This window comes from Garra rufa, chromosome 15 (assembly GCF_049309525.1).
Source record: "Garra rufa chromosome 15, GarRuf1.0, whole genome shotgun sequence".
Classification (NCBI taxonomy): Eukaryota; Metazoa; Chordata; class Actinopteri; order Cypriniformes; family Cyprinidae; genus Garra; species Garra rufa.
Genome location: NC_133375.1, coordinates 2,392,632 through 2,406,770, shown reverse-complemented (window position 1 = coordinate 2,406,770; position 14,139 = coordinate 2,392,632). Strand labels below are relative to the sequence as shown.

Here is a 14,139-nt window from a genome sequence, read left to right as displayed (position 1 = left end):
AAGCACTCTGTGTGCAAGGATAGTAGAAAGTGTATCGGTGTGTTCACGTTGTGTGAGAGCTGAGTTGTTTATGGGGATTTTCCTTTGCATCTGCATCAGGATTTCCCATCCAAGCGGAAAATGGCTGGAGTTCCCTTCTCAATTGTTCCACTATTATGACAATGTTTTCATGCACTCCAGGGCGGCTTTCGTAACACATAACAAATGGCCAATTAAACTGTGGTCAGGTGAACACCCTGTGTGTGTTTGTTAACTCTGTATTAAGTGTCTCAGTGGTTTTGTTTCATAAAACTGGTGTTTGTAATCCACACTACTGAAATCGGCAGTCTCATTTTGCAGTTTTGCACTCACACCCTGCTCCCTAGAGCTCTAGCTAGACAAATAATAAGGGATCCCCTCATTATGAAGACACACTCCCACTTCTTCAATCTATGCTGATGTCAGAGACAAGCTGCCTCGCTCTCTCTCTCTCTCTCTCTCTCTCTCTCTTACTCTCTCACTTGCTCGCTCTATAAGGTGACCTGCCTCTTTGGAAATGCTCTGTGGAACTGACAAGGCATCTGCGTTTGAGTCTTGCTGTGCCTTTAGCTTAGTAACTAGTAACTGATGCACTTTGTAACTGGACTGGCTGTGGAACATCTGCCTTTTGAGATCTTTGGAGACTTGCAGAATAAAAGTGGATAAACCTGCTTTTGCATTGGGGATTTTTACAATTTTTACTTTGGGATTCATTTTTTGGAAAGCTTGGAAATGTGTTCTAGAAGGAATCTGAGGACTCTGGCTGTTATTTGCACAGTCTTGTTGTTTGTTGTATGTTCAGCTGAAGAAGAGGTGAGTAGATTTGAGCCAGTGTGTTGCACACATGTGACTTTGCAGATGTATTTTTGTTTATCTTGAAGGATCTCTGAAACTATTTTCTCCTTCCTTACAAAAACATCTATTGATGTTGCACTCTGCTGCATTCTAATGCGAATTCATTTCTCTTTATTGAGCATAAAACAGACATTAGTCTGATTTCAGTTCAAGTCATTGATTTTGTGCAAAAAAGTGTGCTGATGAAGCTAAATCATGTTGTTTCTTTGACATATGAAAATAAAAATGTGATAAGAGCTACATTTTACATGGTTAAATTTATTTTAATTTATACAAATATTTTTTTTAAATGTTGATTCCTCAAAATATACACTACTGTTCAAAGGTTTAGTGTCAAAAAGACATGAAGTTAATGCTTTTAATCAGCAAGCATGCATTAAATTGATCAATAGTGACAGTAAAGGCAGTAATTTTACAAATATTTCCATTTCAAATAACTTTCTATTTATAAAATGTATCATATGAAGCAGCTATTTTCAACATTTATGATCACCAAAATGTTTCTCGAGCAGCAAATCAGCATATTAGAATGATTTCTAAAGGATCATGTGACACTGAAGACTGAAGTAATGATGCTGAAAAATCAGGTTTGCATCACAAAAATAAATTGCATTTTAAAATATATTCAGCTAGAAAACAGTTATTTTGAATTGTAATAATATTTTATAATTTTACAATTTTTACTGTATTTTAAAACAAATAAATACAGCTTTGGTGAGCACAAAAGACTTTTAAAAAAAAAAACATTATTTATATGTATGTATTAACTTTTTTATTTTTTTACATTTTGCTTTAATATTTAAATTTTGTACACATGACCTTTTGACCATAGGTGGCATGAAGAAAGTAATTGTTTATGGAGATCACATCAGGTAGAAATAGCTTCTAATGGTAACAACGGCACGGTTTATCTTACAAGTGTATATTTATGATTCGATTCTACAGTCACATTTCAAACACAGACACCTAAGTGAGTGTATTATATAAACACAGCCGGACCCACTCATACAAACTTGCAAAAACATTGGCCTGACAACTCCTACACTGTCATCTCAGTGAAAGCCTTTCATTTCTGAGTGCTGGCCTTATGTAATGAAGTGAAGGGCTGAAGCTGTGTACTTGTCTTTCATCTCTTCCACTGCTGTTCCTGCAGGCGTCCAGAGGCTGTTCCCGTCCGTGCTCCTGCCCCCCGTCTCCACCCTCCTGTCCGGTCGGAGTGAGCTGGGTGTTGGATGAATGCGGCTGCTGTAAGGTGTGCGCCCAACAGTTTAACCAGGACTGTGGTCCTGACCGACCCTGCGACCACATCAAGGGCCTGCGCTGCCACCTAGGGGCCGGAGGGGACCCTCGACGTGGTCTCTGCAGAGGTAAGAAAAGAGACAGATCTGAGACACCACTGAGATTGATTAGCTTTAACAGTAATGTGTATATTGTCTTTTGTGTGTGTATATATATATATATGATGCATTAAGAGCCAGGGGGTGAAAACTTTTGAATTTAAAGATCAGGGTAAATTGAACTTATTTTGTCTTCTGGGAAACATGTAAGTATCATCTGTAGCTTCTGAAGGGCAGTACTAAGCAAAAAAACAAAACAAAAAACATATATTCATTCTGTTCAAAAGTTTTCACCCCCGTCTCTTAAAGCATTGTTTTTCCTTCTGAAGCATCAGTGAGTGTTTGAACCTTCTGTAATAGTTGCAAATGAGTGCCTCAGTTGTCCTCAGTGTGAAAAGATGGATCTCTTAAAATCATACAGTCAATGTTGGAAAAGGTTTAAATACACAAAAATGCTGAAAAAGCTATTATTTTCTCTTGTGGACTATATGTAAACGTATTTTATGTGAAATATCTTCTTCAGGTCAGTACAAAATAAATATAACATGCATTTTATATTATATCATTTTATTATTTTGGTAAAATAATTAACATTTTGCACATTCTGCAAGGTGTATGTACACTTTTGACCTCAACTGTATATATATGCAACAGCAATAGTAAAACTACAAATTAAATAATTTTTTTATAAACAAACAAAGCTTTTTGTATAAACCCAAAGTTTTCCCAAAGTTAGCCAGCTAATTTGCTGTTATTCAGCCAGACTTTGCAAGTTTTACTCCAAAAATGGGTAACAAATTATTTTAATGTCCTTGTTACAAGCAGTGATGAGAATAATAGCGTTATAAATAAACAGCATTACTATTACTATTTTGTCAATAATGAGAAATCAAACAAATTACCTTTTCCCTGTTACAACGGCGTTACTGTTACTGACAATAAAATGTGGCGTTACTATTTTTGTGTTTCGTTCTTCTTCTGAGGTAAATTCTGGCTTATTTCTCCTTAAGCATGTCTTCTTTCAGAAACGAAAAGTACCTGCATGTCCGCATGTCTCACGTGGATGTTTAAGATTTAAAAAGAGGAGCCATTCCTGGGTGTGATTACATGAGAGATGAGTTTAGACAGGAAATACTGGAGCTTGCGTTGGTATCATACAGATTACTTTATCAGAGAATATTTGCTTTCAATGTTACATTCATTTGAAAGTAGACATTGCAAGCTCTCTATACATATATTTCTCATGTCTATGAGGCACATATTCACAGAGATTCAGGTTGTTTTATTTACATTTTTGTGTAGAGAGGGGATGGAGACCGAGACGGCAGAGAGCGCACCCCGTTTATTTTATTTATTTGACTAAAGCACATTGTTTTCTTGTTATTATGACTAGACACAAATAAAAGTAGACCCTTTGCAGTTTCAAAATGACAGACCCCAGAAGGTTAACAGTGTTGCCACGGGATGTTTTTCATGTCTGCAGGTTGAAGCAACCCCAGTAACATGATATTTAGCCTTTGGAAGTTATTTGACATATTTACACATTTTTTTTTAAAAGTAACACAGTAGTTACTTTCCCTGGAAATTAGTTACTTTTATAATGATTTGTGAGAAGCAACTAGTAACTACAACTAATTACTTATTTAAAGTAACATGCCCAACACTAGTTACAAGTTACATGTATCTACTATAGCTAATTACACAAGCAACTAACTCTAATCCTAACCCTAAAGTCAATACATGTTGTTATTATTAACACATTCTTGTTTGTGTAATTACGCTGTAATGAGGACAGTATGGCCCAAAAATAATAAGTTTAGATTTTTTTGTTAGATCATTTTTATGTCTGAATTGCAATAAGCACAGAGCTGCTCCATTACAGGCCCTTGACTGAATGACTAAAGAAATGCCTGATGTTTGTTGTGTCTCAGCTGAGGCTCAGGGACGTCCGTGTGAGTTTGCTGGTCGTGTGTATCAGCACGGAGAGGATTTCCAGCCCAGCTGTGAGCACCAGTGCAGCTGTATGGATGGTGTGGTGGGCTGTATGCCGCTGTGTCCACACAACATCCCTCTGCCCCGCAGTCACTGCGCCAACCCTCGTCTGGAGACGCCGCCAGGACGCTGCTGTGAGGAGTGGCTGTGTGACGACGATAACAGCATCAGGGAAGACCCACCAGACCCCCGTCCCCGTCACACCCCATCCAACCACATCAGCAATCTCATACAGAGCCCTAACAGCATCCAGACCAGAAGGGGCTCCTTTCAAGGTATTATTAAAATATACTATATATTATACGTATGCTGTTACAGTGTTATTTTAGCACCTGTTTTTGTTGTTATTAATATTTTACATTTGTTTTTATTATTAGATTTTTGCCATTTTTGCCAAAGTTAATAAACTAAAAAAAATATATAATAATTTATATATATTTAAATAGATGTGTTTTTAAATGGCTTCTCATTCTCATTTACCTTGCAGAGTGGGCGTCCCTGCCAGTGTCTCGGATTCCCTTCCCATCGTCCGAATGTTTCCCACAGACCACAGACTGGTCCGAATGTTCTGCTTCCTGTGGGTTTGGCATCTCGAGTCGTGTGACCAATAGTAATGCCCAGTGCAAGCTTGTTAGAGAGACTCGCCTTTGCCAAATCAGAGAATGTGCCATCAATCCAGCTATGAAGGTGAGAAACTGTATTGAAATGAATTGCTTACATTTTATATTAGTTATCAACTTTAGATATTCTATTACCTATAAGTAATTTTGCAATGACATGCCAATTAACTCTTGTTATAGTGGTAGTAAATTTACTTATAGTGAGTAGAATGTGTTGTTGGGGACCATTAAAATAAAGTGTTTCTTAATTTTAAAGGGATAGTTCACCCAAATATGGAAATTGCCCTTTGATTTGCTCACTCTCTAATCTTTCTAGGTGTATATGACTTTTTTCTTTCAGGTTAATACTATTGGAGTTATACAGGTCCTTCTCAAAAAATTAGCATATTGTGATAAAGTTCATTATTTTCTGTAATGTACTGATAAACATTAGACTTTCATATATTTTAGATTCATTACACACAACTGAAATAGTTCAAGCCTTTTATTGTTTTAATATTGATGATTTTGGCATACAGCTCATGAAAACCCAAAATTCCTATCTCAAAAAATTAGCATATCATGAAAAGGTTCTCTAAACGAGCTATTAACCTAATCATCTGAATCAACTAATTAACTCTAAACACCTGCAAAAGATTCCTGAGGCTTTTAAAAACTCCCAGCCTGGTTCATTACTCAAAACGGCAATCGTGGGTAAGACTGCCGACCTGACTGCTGTCCAGAAGGCCATCATTGACACCCTCAAGCAAGAGGGTAAGACACAGAAAGAAATTTCTGAACGAATAGGCTGTTCCCAGAGTGCTGTATCAAGGCACCTCAGTGGGAAGTCTGTGGGAAGGAAAAAGTGTGGCAGAAAACGCTGCACAACGAGAAGAGGTGACCGGACCCTGAGGAAGATTGTGGAGAAAGACCGATTCCAGACCTTGGGGGACCTGCGGAAGCAGTGGACTGAGTCTGGAGTAGAAACATCCAGAGCCACCGTGTACAGGCGCCAGGTCAAGCCACTTTTGAACCAGAAACAGCGGCAGAAGCGCCTGACCTGGGCTACAGAGAAGCAGCACTGGACTGTTGCTCAGTGGTCCAAAGTACTGTTTTCGGATGAAAGCAAATTTTGCATGTCTTTCGGAAATCAAGGTGCCAGAGTCTGGAGGAAGACTGGGGAGAGGGAAATGCCAAAATGCCTGAAGTCCAGTGTCAAGTACCCACAGTCAGTGATGGTCTGGGGTGCCATGTCAGCTGCTGGTGTTGGTCCACTGTGTTTTATCAAGGGCAGGGTCAATGCAGCTAGCTATCAGGAGATTTTGGAGCACTTCATGCTTCCATCTGCTGAAAAGCTTTATGGAGATGAAGATTTCATTTTTCAGCACGACCTGGCACCTGCTCACAGTGCCAAAACCACTGGTAAATGGTTTACTGACCATGGTATTACTGTGCTCAATTGGCCTGCCAACTCTCCTGACCTGAACCCCATAGAGAATCTGTGGGATATTGTGAAGAGAAAGTTGAGAGACGCAAGACCCAACACTCTGGATGAGCTTAAGGCCGCTATCGAAGCATCCTGGGCCTCCATAACACCTCAGCAGTGCCACAGGCTGATTGCCTCCATGCCACGCCGCATTGAAGCAGTCATTTCTGCAAAAGGATTCCCGACCAAGTATTGAGTGCATAACTGAACATAATTATTTGAAGGTTGACTTTTTTTGTATTAAAAACACTTTTCTTTTATTGGTCGGATGAAATATGCTAATTTTTTGAGATAGGAATTTTGGGTTTTCATGAGCTGTATGCCAAAATCATCAATATTAAAACAATAAAAGGCTTGAACTACTTCAGTTGTGTGTAATGAATCTAAAATATATGAAAGTCTAATGTTTATCAGTACATTACAGAAAATAATGAACTTTATCACAATATGCTAATTTTTTGAGAAGGACCTGTATTAGTAAAAACGTCCTGGCTCTTCCAAGCATTATAATGGCAGTAAATGGGTGTTGAGATTTTGAAGTCCAAAAAAGTGCATCCATCCATCATAGTACTTGTGTAAGAAAAATATCCATACTTAGAACTTTGTAAACTATAATCTTTTGCAAACTGTCGTATGCGTGTTCACGAGAGAATGGCGCTTCAGCGGATAACGTAGCATAAGCTCCAGTGAGGATATTCTAGTCTTGCGAGAACCAAGTTTTGTTTACAGCAAAGGAAAATCAGTCAACTCTTGGCTTATATAATCCTCTGACATTTTTCTTTACTAATCCTCTTTTTGTAATTCTAATTTGTGACCAGTGTTTTGTTTTGCTCTCTTCTCCGAGCTTCACTTTTCACCGGAGCTTACACTACACCAAAGTCATCTAACGCCACTCTCTCATGAACGCCAGTACGCCAGTTAGCGGACGCTAGAGATTATGGTTTATAAAGGTTTAAATATGGATATTTTTCTTACACAAACACATCGATTCACTTCAGAAGGCCTTTATTAACCCCCGGGAGCCATGTGGAGTACTTTTTATGATGGATGAATTAACTTTATTGGACCTCAAAATCTCAACACCCATTCACTGCCATTATAAATCTTGGAAGAGCCAGGACATTTTTACATATAACTCTGATTGCATTTGTCTGACTCTGAAAGAAGAAAGTCATATACACATATGGCTTGAGGGTGAGTAAATCATGGTCTAATTTTTATTTTAGGGTGAACTGTCCCATAAAATGGACTGTCTACTTGTACTCTACTGACTGCTAGTTGACATGTAGTTGCAAAGTTACATATAGCTAGTAGAATGTCTAAATTGGACTATCAAAATAAACTGTTAGCACTGAGTATACATACATTTTTACTTACAAATAAACATGTACATTTTCTTTCAGTTTTTGGTGTGAAAAAGCCTTTACAGTTGCAAAAAAAAAAAAAAAAAAAAAATGTTATTAAAAACAAATAAGCAAGCTCAGTCCAAAGTAAAATGTAAAGTAATGCAAAAGTTATGTAATGCATTGCTTTCCATAAAAAGACACAATTACACAATTTAATTGAGTGATACTACTTTTAAAAGTAATTTTCCCCAACACTGGTTGCTTTTATGTGACCGTTCAATAAACAAGAAGTTAATATTGACTAGTAGTACCAAAACTTGGCAAGTTACTTCTTCTTATATTAAGTTAAAGGTGACTTATCATGAAAATCTGACTTTTTCCACATTTAAGTGCTAATGGGTCTCCGGTGTATCTACCAACCCAGAAAACCTGAAAAAGAACAACGCTGTTATTTTTATTTTTTTTTTGTAAACCATTCTCTGCAAGGTTAGATTTTGCTCCCCTTGTGACATAGGAAGAGGATCTTATGGTAATATTACCGCGCCTTAATCTGCACATTTCCACCCACGGTGTCGCCATTTTGTTTTTGCGAGTGACAGCAGTGTACCAGTTCTAATACCAAGCGAAGCATGTTAACTATTCTGTCTTTGGCTGCACAGACGAGCACAGAACACTATTTAGAGTCCCAGCCTCAGAGGAGACAACAGAGCAGTAAATGTATTGATTTATTTACTGTATATTACACTGATGCCACACAGATCTAATATAAATATGTGACTTCTTTCCAAGCCCTTTAACTTCACAGACATAACCAACTGTTTTTGTAACTTATGTGTGTTTTTAACATAAACCTGTGTGTATTGTAGTTTAAGCACAATAAGACAAGAAAGAAAACTTATCAGTAGTTTAAAGTAATATGGTTTAAAATGCATGATTTCAGTGCGATAGACATAATTATCAGAACCAGGGCTTAAAAACGGAAAAAAAATCCATTCGGTTCACTCCGAGCAGAATCGATATTATAACGTTTCTGTTCTTGCGTTCCTCATTAAACAAAACGTTCCGAAAACGGTTTTCTAGAAAAAAAATACCGGTTAATAACGTTATTTTATTAGATAGATAGATAGATTGATAGATAGATAGATAGATAGATAGATAGATAGATAGATAGATAGATAGATAGATAGATAGATAGATAGATAGATAGATAGATAGTGCCTTTTAATAACATGTTTGGCATTATGTTTACAAATGATTAAACCAAATTCCGTGTTCGTGTCATTTGAACTTAATGTCTTTAAAACCGAAAGTAAACGAGTTCACCTGGAAACTCGTTACAAATGCGCTAATAATTTTTTTTAAAACTATTTTCTTGTTTGATAATACTATAGCGAAATAAGCCCCTTCAAGACCATCCGCTTAATATCCTGACCACACGGCTTAATCTGCGATAAAAACCTGTTGACTTATTACCTAATATACATAATAGCCTATTATAGGCTATTTTTACTCAAACAAAACAGAACTCCAGATAGTGGATATGATTTTACATTTAATGCATAAAAGTAAAAGTAAAAGAAAACATAATGCATTGTAACATTATAAAACAACAATAGATTTTTTTAATTTATTTTTTTTACATTTAATACAACAGATCAACAACTTCAATTATAATATACCAAATAGGCTACTGGAAAAACTGGATGGGCTTCAGCAAAAGTGAATCTATTACCTACTAAGGCCAAGAGCAGAAAGCAAAAAGAGCAGTGTGCTGCGGTTTTTTATGTTGCTAGGCAACAACCAAAACAGCTGTCCTGTCAGTCAAATAAAAGAATTATAGCGCGAGCGCTCTAAAATCTTTGGGTTTTGCTGTTAATTAAACTGTGATATTAGCAGAAACCCAAAAAAATACAGCTCCGGTTTACCCACGACAGACACCAAATGTTTCTCCTCCATTTCTTGCAGTCTCCGGACTTTTTAAGCAACGGTAAACTTTCGTCACGTCAGGCGATTTTCCGCTCAGAGTTGCTTTTTTTTTTCAACTTCAGGCGCTCAGAGCGCTTCTGCAAAAATGCGAGGCGCCCGGGGCGCATAAGCAGCGCGTAGAACGCTCACTGCCAACAGAAAACCATTCAAAAAAGGCGCCTCTCACTGCAAATACGCGTTCGGTGTGATCAGGGCCTTAAACTACAAGTTTTAATTAGGCTAACTTAAACCTAAACATACCTTTGCACCTGAAACAGCCAGGTGCTTAGTAACCTTAAGCTCGTCGCATCAGAAAGGGCTCTGCTTATGATGATGACGTCTGCTTCGCGGGCATTTCACGTTGTATGCGTCACCGTCGCATTTGCGCACACAATTTGAAGTCATGTTTTTGGTCTGCCAAATTGACATAATAAAGAGAACGATAAAAATACCGTTATTAACCGGTTAATTTGGAATTTCTGTTTCCGTTTCTGTTCAGAACGATTAAAGTTGATTTTGTTTTCGTTTTCGTTTTTGTTCCTGGTCAATGTCATTTGTTTTCGTTTTTCGTTTTCATTCCTTGAACCGGTTCAGAGCCCTGATCAGAACCAAACATTTTAGCAGAGTATCTGAGGTATGAGCTGTAAAGGCACAGCTCTATTCTGGAAAAGGGGGCGGGGAGTAGCAGCTCATTTGCATTTAAAGAGACATGCATAAAAAAGCGTTTCTGCTTTCAGTCAAAATAGGCATTTTCAAAATGATAAAATAAATGATCTGTGGGGTATTTTGAGCTGAAACTTCGCAGACACATTCTAGGGACACCTAAGACTTATAGTACATATTGTACAAAGGGGCATAACATTGTTCTAGAAGAAGCCAAAGGCTCAAGCTTATCACTCATAATAATGATTTCTTGTTAATTTTTTTGTGTTATTTAGAAAGGAAAGAAGTGCAGGCAAACAGTGAGGTCTCGGGAACGGGAGCAGATCACGTTCGCTGGCTGCTCTACGGCTCGCCGCTACCGGCCTCGCACATGTGGCTCGTGTGTGGATGGCAGGTGCTGTCAGCCGTCCTCATCTCGCACGGTACGTCTGCGGTTTCACTGCCCGGACGGCGAGAACATCACGCGTAACGTCATGTGGATCCAGCGCTGCCGCTGCAGCAAGAGCTTCTGCGGAGTTCAGAGAGAGCGATCCTCACCCACCGTCAGCCTTCACAACGACATACACACCTTCTCTCACTGAACACACACACATCACTAGATAATGGCTAAAACTCACTTTTCACACTCAAAGGACATTCCTGAATTATAGAATAGTAAACTGTTTTAGATTGTATATAGTTTTTGCACTTTATATGTTTTTCCTTTGCTATGACCTACAAGCCCTGATTCTCTTGAAAACATGTCTAGGTCACATTTTTTGAGGACTGTTGTTAGCCCATGTTTCCACATCTTTCAGCTTTTATTTATTCTGATGATTTTAAATCTGATGTGTTTATTGTATCTTGAAAGATGGGTGACTTATTTGGCTTCAGATGAATGACTTCCTGTCACTGGATGGGTAAGAGAATGCACTAGTAATGAGGGCAGTGAGATTACCTGATTAAGGGATAAATTTAAGAATTTCACAAATATTATTGGCTTTTAAACTAATATATTTTCTGTCCATTCTTCATATGACAGAGTTTTTACTCGTATATTGAGTTGTACAGTACAGTACAGTACAGTACAGTACAGTTAATGTGTGGAAGAAAGCAGGATGGAGACAGATGTGTGTGAGCGGATGACTGGAGACTTGCTTTGTCTTTGTACAGTGTACAGGCTTCACTACAGGTGGAGTGACTCTTTGAGAATGCTTCATTTTTCGGGGCATGCTTTAAATTCTAGACGCTCTCTTATATAGGAGTGAACGACTATTTGTATAGTTACGATGTTGAATATAAATGTCTTTGCTGATCAGTTTGTGTCACAAAAAAATAAAACCTTTCCAGGAAAAATGTTTGTTTGTGTTGTTTCTAACTGACTGGTTCTTACTTTAACAATGGTTCTCAACTTCAAACATTTAAGGGGGGCACATGATGACTTATTAAGTTATACTAAATTACCTTACACACAAGTTCTGTCATGAAACTCTAGATGGTGCTGGCCGATCTATCTCAATCTGATATAATCACATGATAAATCACATGGCGCAGCTGAGGTTTCTGTAACATCAGCAGCTAATGAGCTTTCTGCTCAACATTCAAATACTCAGTTGCATCATGCTTCAGAAACCCTCCACCTTCCCCAGCTCCACCTGTATATATCTACTATGGGTATTTCATGTGTGTTACATATGGGGGGCTAACAGATCTATTCCGCCAAGTTGTCATGACAGTGAGGGAAACAATTATTTAATCCCCTGCTGATTTTGTACATTTGCCCACTGACAAAGAAATGATCAGTCTCTAATTTTAATGGTAGGTTTATTTGAACAGTAAGCAACAGAATAACAACAAAAACGTATTTCAAAAAAGTTATACATTTATTTGCATTTTAATGAGTGAAAAAAGTATTTGACCTCTTCGCAAAACATGACTTTGTACTTGATGGCAAAACCCTTGTTGGCAATCACAGAGGTCAGACGTTTTTTGTAGTTGGCCAGCAGGTTTGCACACATCTCAGGAGGGCTGATGTTTGGCAACTCAAACCTTCAGCTCCCTCCACAGATTTTCTATAGGATTAAGGTCTGGAGACTGGCTAGGGCACTCCAGGACCTTAATGTGCTTCTTCTCGAGCCACTCCTTTGTTTCCTTTGGCATGTTTTTTGGGTCACTGTCATGGGAATACCCATCCACGACCCATTTTCAATGCCCTAGCTGATGTTGTTCTCATGATCATTGAAACTCCACAAGGTGAGATCTTGCATGGAGCCCCAGACCGAGGGAGATTGACCGTTACTTTGTGTTTCTTCCATTTGCGAATTATCGCACCACTGTTGTCATCTTCTCATCAAGCTGCTTGGTGATTGTCTTGTAGCCCATTCCAGTCTTGTGTAGGTCTACAATCTTGTCCCTGACATCCTTGGACAGCTCTTTGGTCTTGGCCATGGTGGAGAGTTTGGAATCTGATTGATTGAAATTATTTGATCCCCTATCAATCAGCAAGGTTTCTGGCTCCCAGGTGTCTTTTATACAGGCAACAAACTGAGATTAGGAGCACTCCTTTTAAGAGACTGCTCCTAATCTCAGCTTGTTACCTGTATAAAAGACACCTGGGAGCCAGAAATCTTGCTGATTGATAGGGGATCAAATACTTATTTCACTTATTAAAATGCAAATCAATTTATACCTTTTTTAAAATGTGTTTTTCTGGAATTTTTTGTTGCAATTCTGTCTCTCACTTTTAAAATAAACCTATCATTAAAATCATTTCACTGATCATTTCTTTCTTAGTGGGCAAATATACAAAATTAGCAAGGGTTCAAATAATGTTTCCTTGCTATATTAAAGAACAGGCAAAAACTAAACAGTTAAATTTTGACTTGAGGTTGAACTTGATGTTGACTTTTAGGTTTTATTGCCAGACTTACAGAAAGAAAGTCAGATGAAGATAGGAAAACAGAATCTCATATATAATCGACAAAGTATCGTGATGCATAAAGCAGTGACAAATCATAAGTCACTTTCAAATCAAGCAGTTTATGTTTGTCAATCCACATGACCAGCCTGAACTTGTTGTGAAACCTGCGTTGGGAAATTATTGCCCTCATGACTGAATTTTGCCTGTGAAAATTTGCAGAAAACAGTCACAGTAGCAAAATACAATGGTTAAAAGATAGACAGAATAAATATTTTCTGCTAATTTGCTCACCCCCATGTCATCCAAGGTGCTCATGTCTTTCTTTCTTCAGTCAAAAAGAAACTAAGGTAACTAAGGAAAAATATTCCAGGATTTTTCAACATACAGTGGGATTTATATACTTATATACTGGGTTATACTTTTAAATCACAAATGCTTATCTTGCACTAGCTCTGCGATGATGTCCAAGATTTCATGCATTACATTAACAAATTGGAAATTAGTTCTTTGTCTGTGTACCTCAAAAATCACCAACATCGTTATTTTACCTTTTTTGTAAAGGGCGTTTGACTTTTTTTCAGGTTTGCTTTGTAAACACCGGGTTGGTACTTCTGCCTGCTTCATGCATGAACTTTCCAACATGATTATGTAATGCGTGAAGTTGAGCTAGTGCAAGACGAGCATTTGTGGTTAAAAAGTATATACATTTTCATTGTTTTTTTTGAAAATGACGGATCATTTCACTAGATAAGGTCGTTATTCCCTGGCTGGGATCGTGTATAGCCCTTTGAAGGATGCATTGAAACTGCCATTTGGACCTTCAACCCGTTGATCCCCATTTAAGTCCACTATATGGAAAAAATCCTGGAATGTTTTCCTCAAAACATGATGAAACATGATGAAATCACGAAAATCATTGATTGACACACTGTTAATTTTAGTATGCTTTTAGCATGTTGTTAGCATGTACAATGCAGGG

The 14,139-nt window shown here is 37.9% G+C and overlaps 1 protein-coding gene across 1 annotated transcript; it reads left to right on the top strand.

Moving 5' to 3' along the window:
- Positions 1-523: 523 nt before the first annotated feature.
- On the top strand, positions 524-11,588 carry ccn1l2 (cellular communication network factor 1, like 2). Its single transcript, XM_073819319.1, has 5 exons — positions 524-831; positions 2,027-2,240; positions 4,142-4,477; positions 4,690-4,889; positions 10,537-11,588. Exons 1-5 carry the CDS (start codon positions 751-753, stop codon positions 10,840-10,842), a joined length of 1,137 nt encoding a protein of 378 aa, XP_073675420.1. The 5' UTR covers positions 524-750; the 3' UTR covers positions 10,843-11,588.
- Positions 11,589-14,139: the final 2,551 nt, after the last annotated feature.

Excerpts from the sequence above, each read along its gene's own strand:
- ccn1l2 (XM_073819319.1), top strand. The coding sequence starts at position 751 with ATGTGTTCTAGAAGGAATCTGAGGACTCTGGCTGTTATTTGCACAGTC. Across the intron at positions 832-2,026 it reads TATGTTCAGCTGAAGAAGAG|GCGTCCAGAGGCTGTTCCCG; the intron begins GTGAGTAGATTT and ends CTGTTCCTGCAG. Across the intron at positions 2,241-4,141 it reads TCGACGTGGTCTCTGCAGAG|CTGAGGCTCAGGGACGTCCG; the intron begins GTAAGAAAAGAG and ends GTTGTGTCTCAG.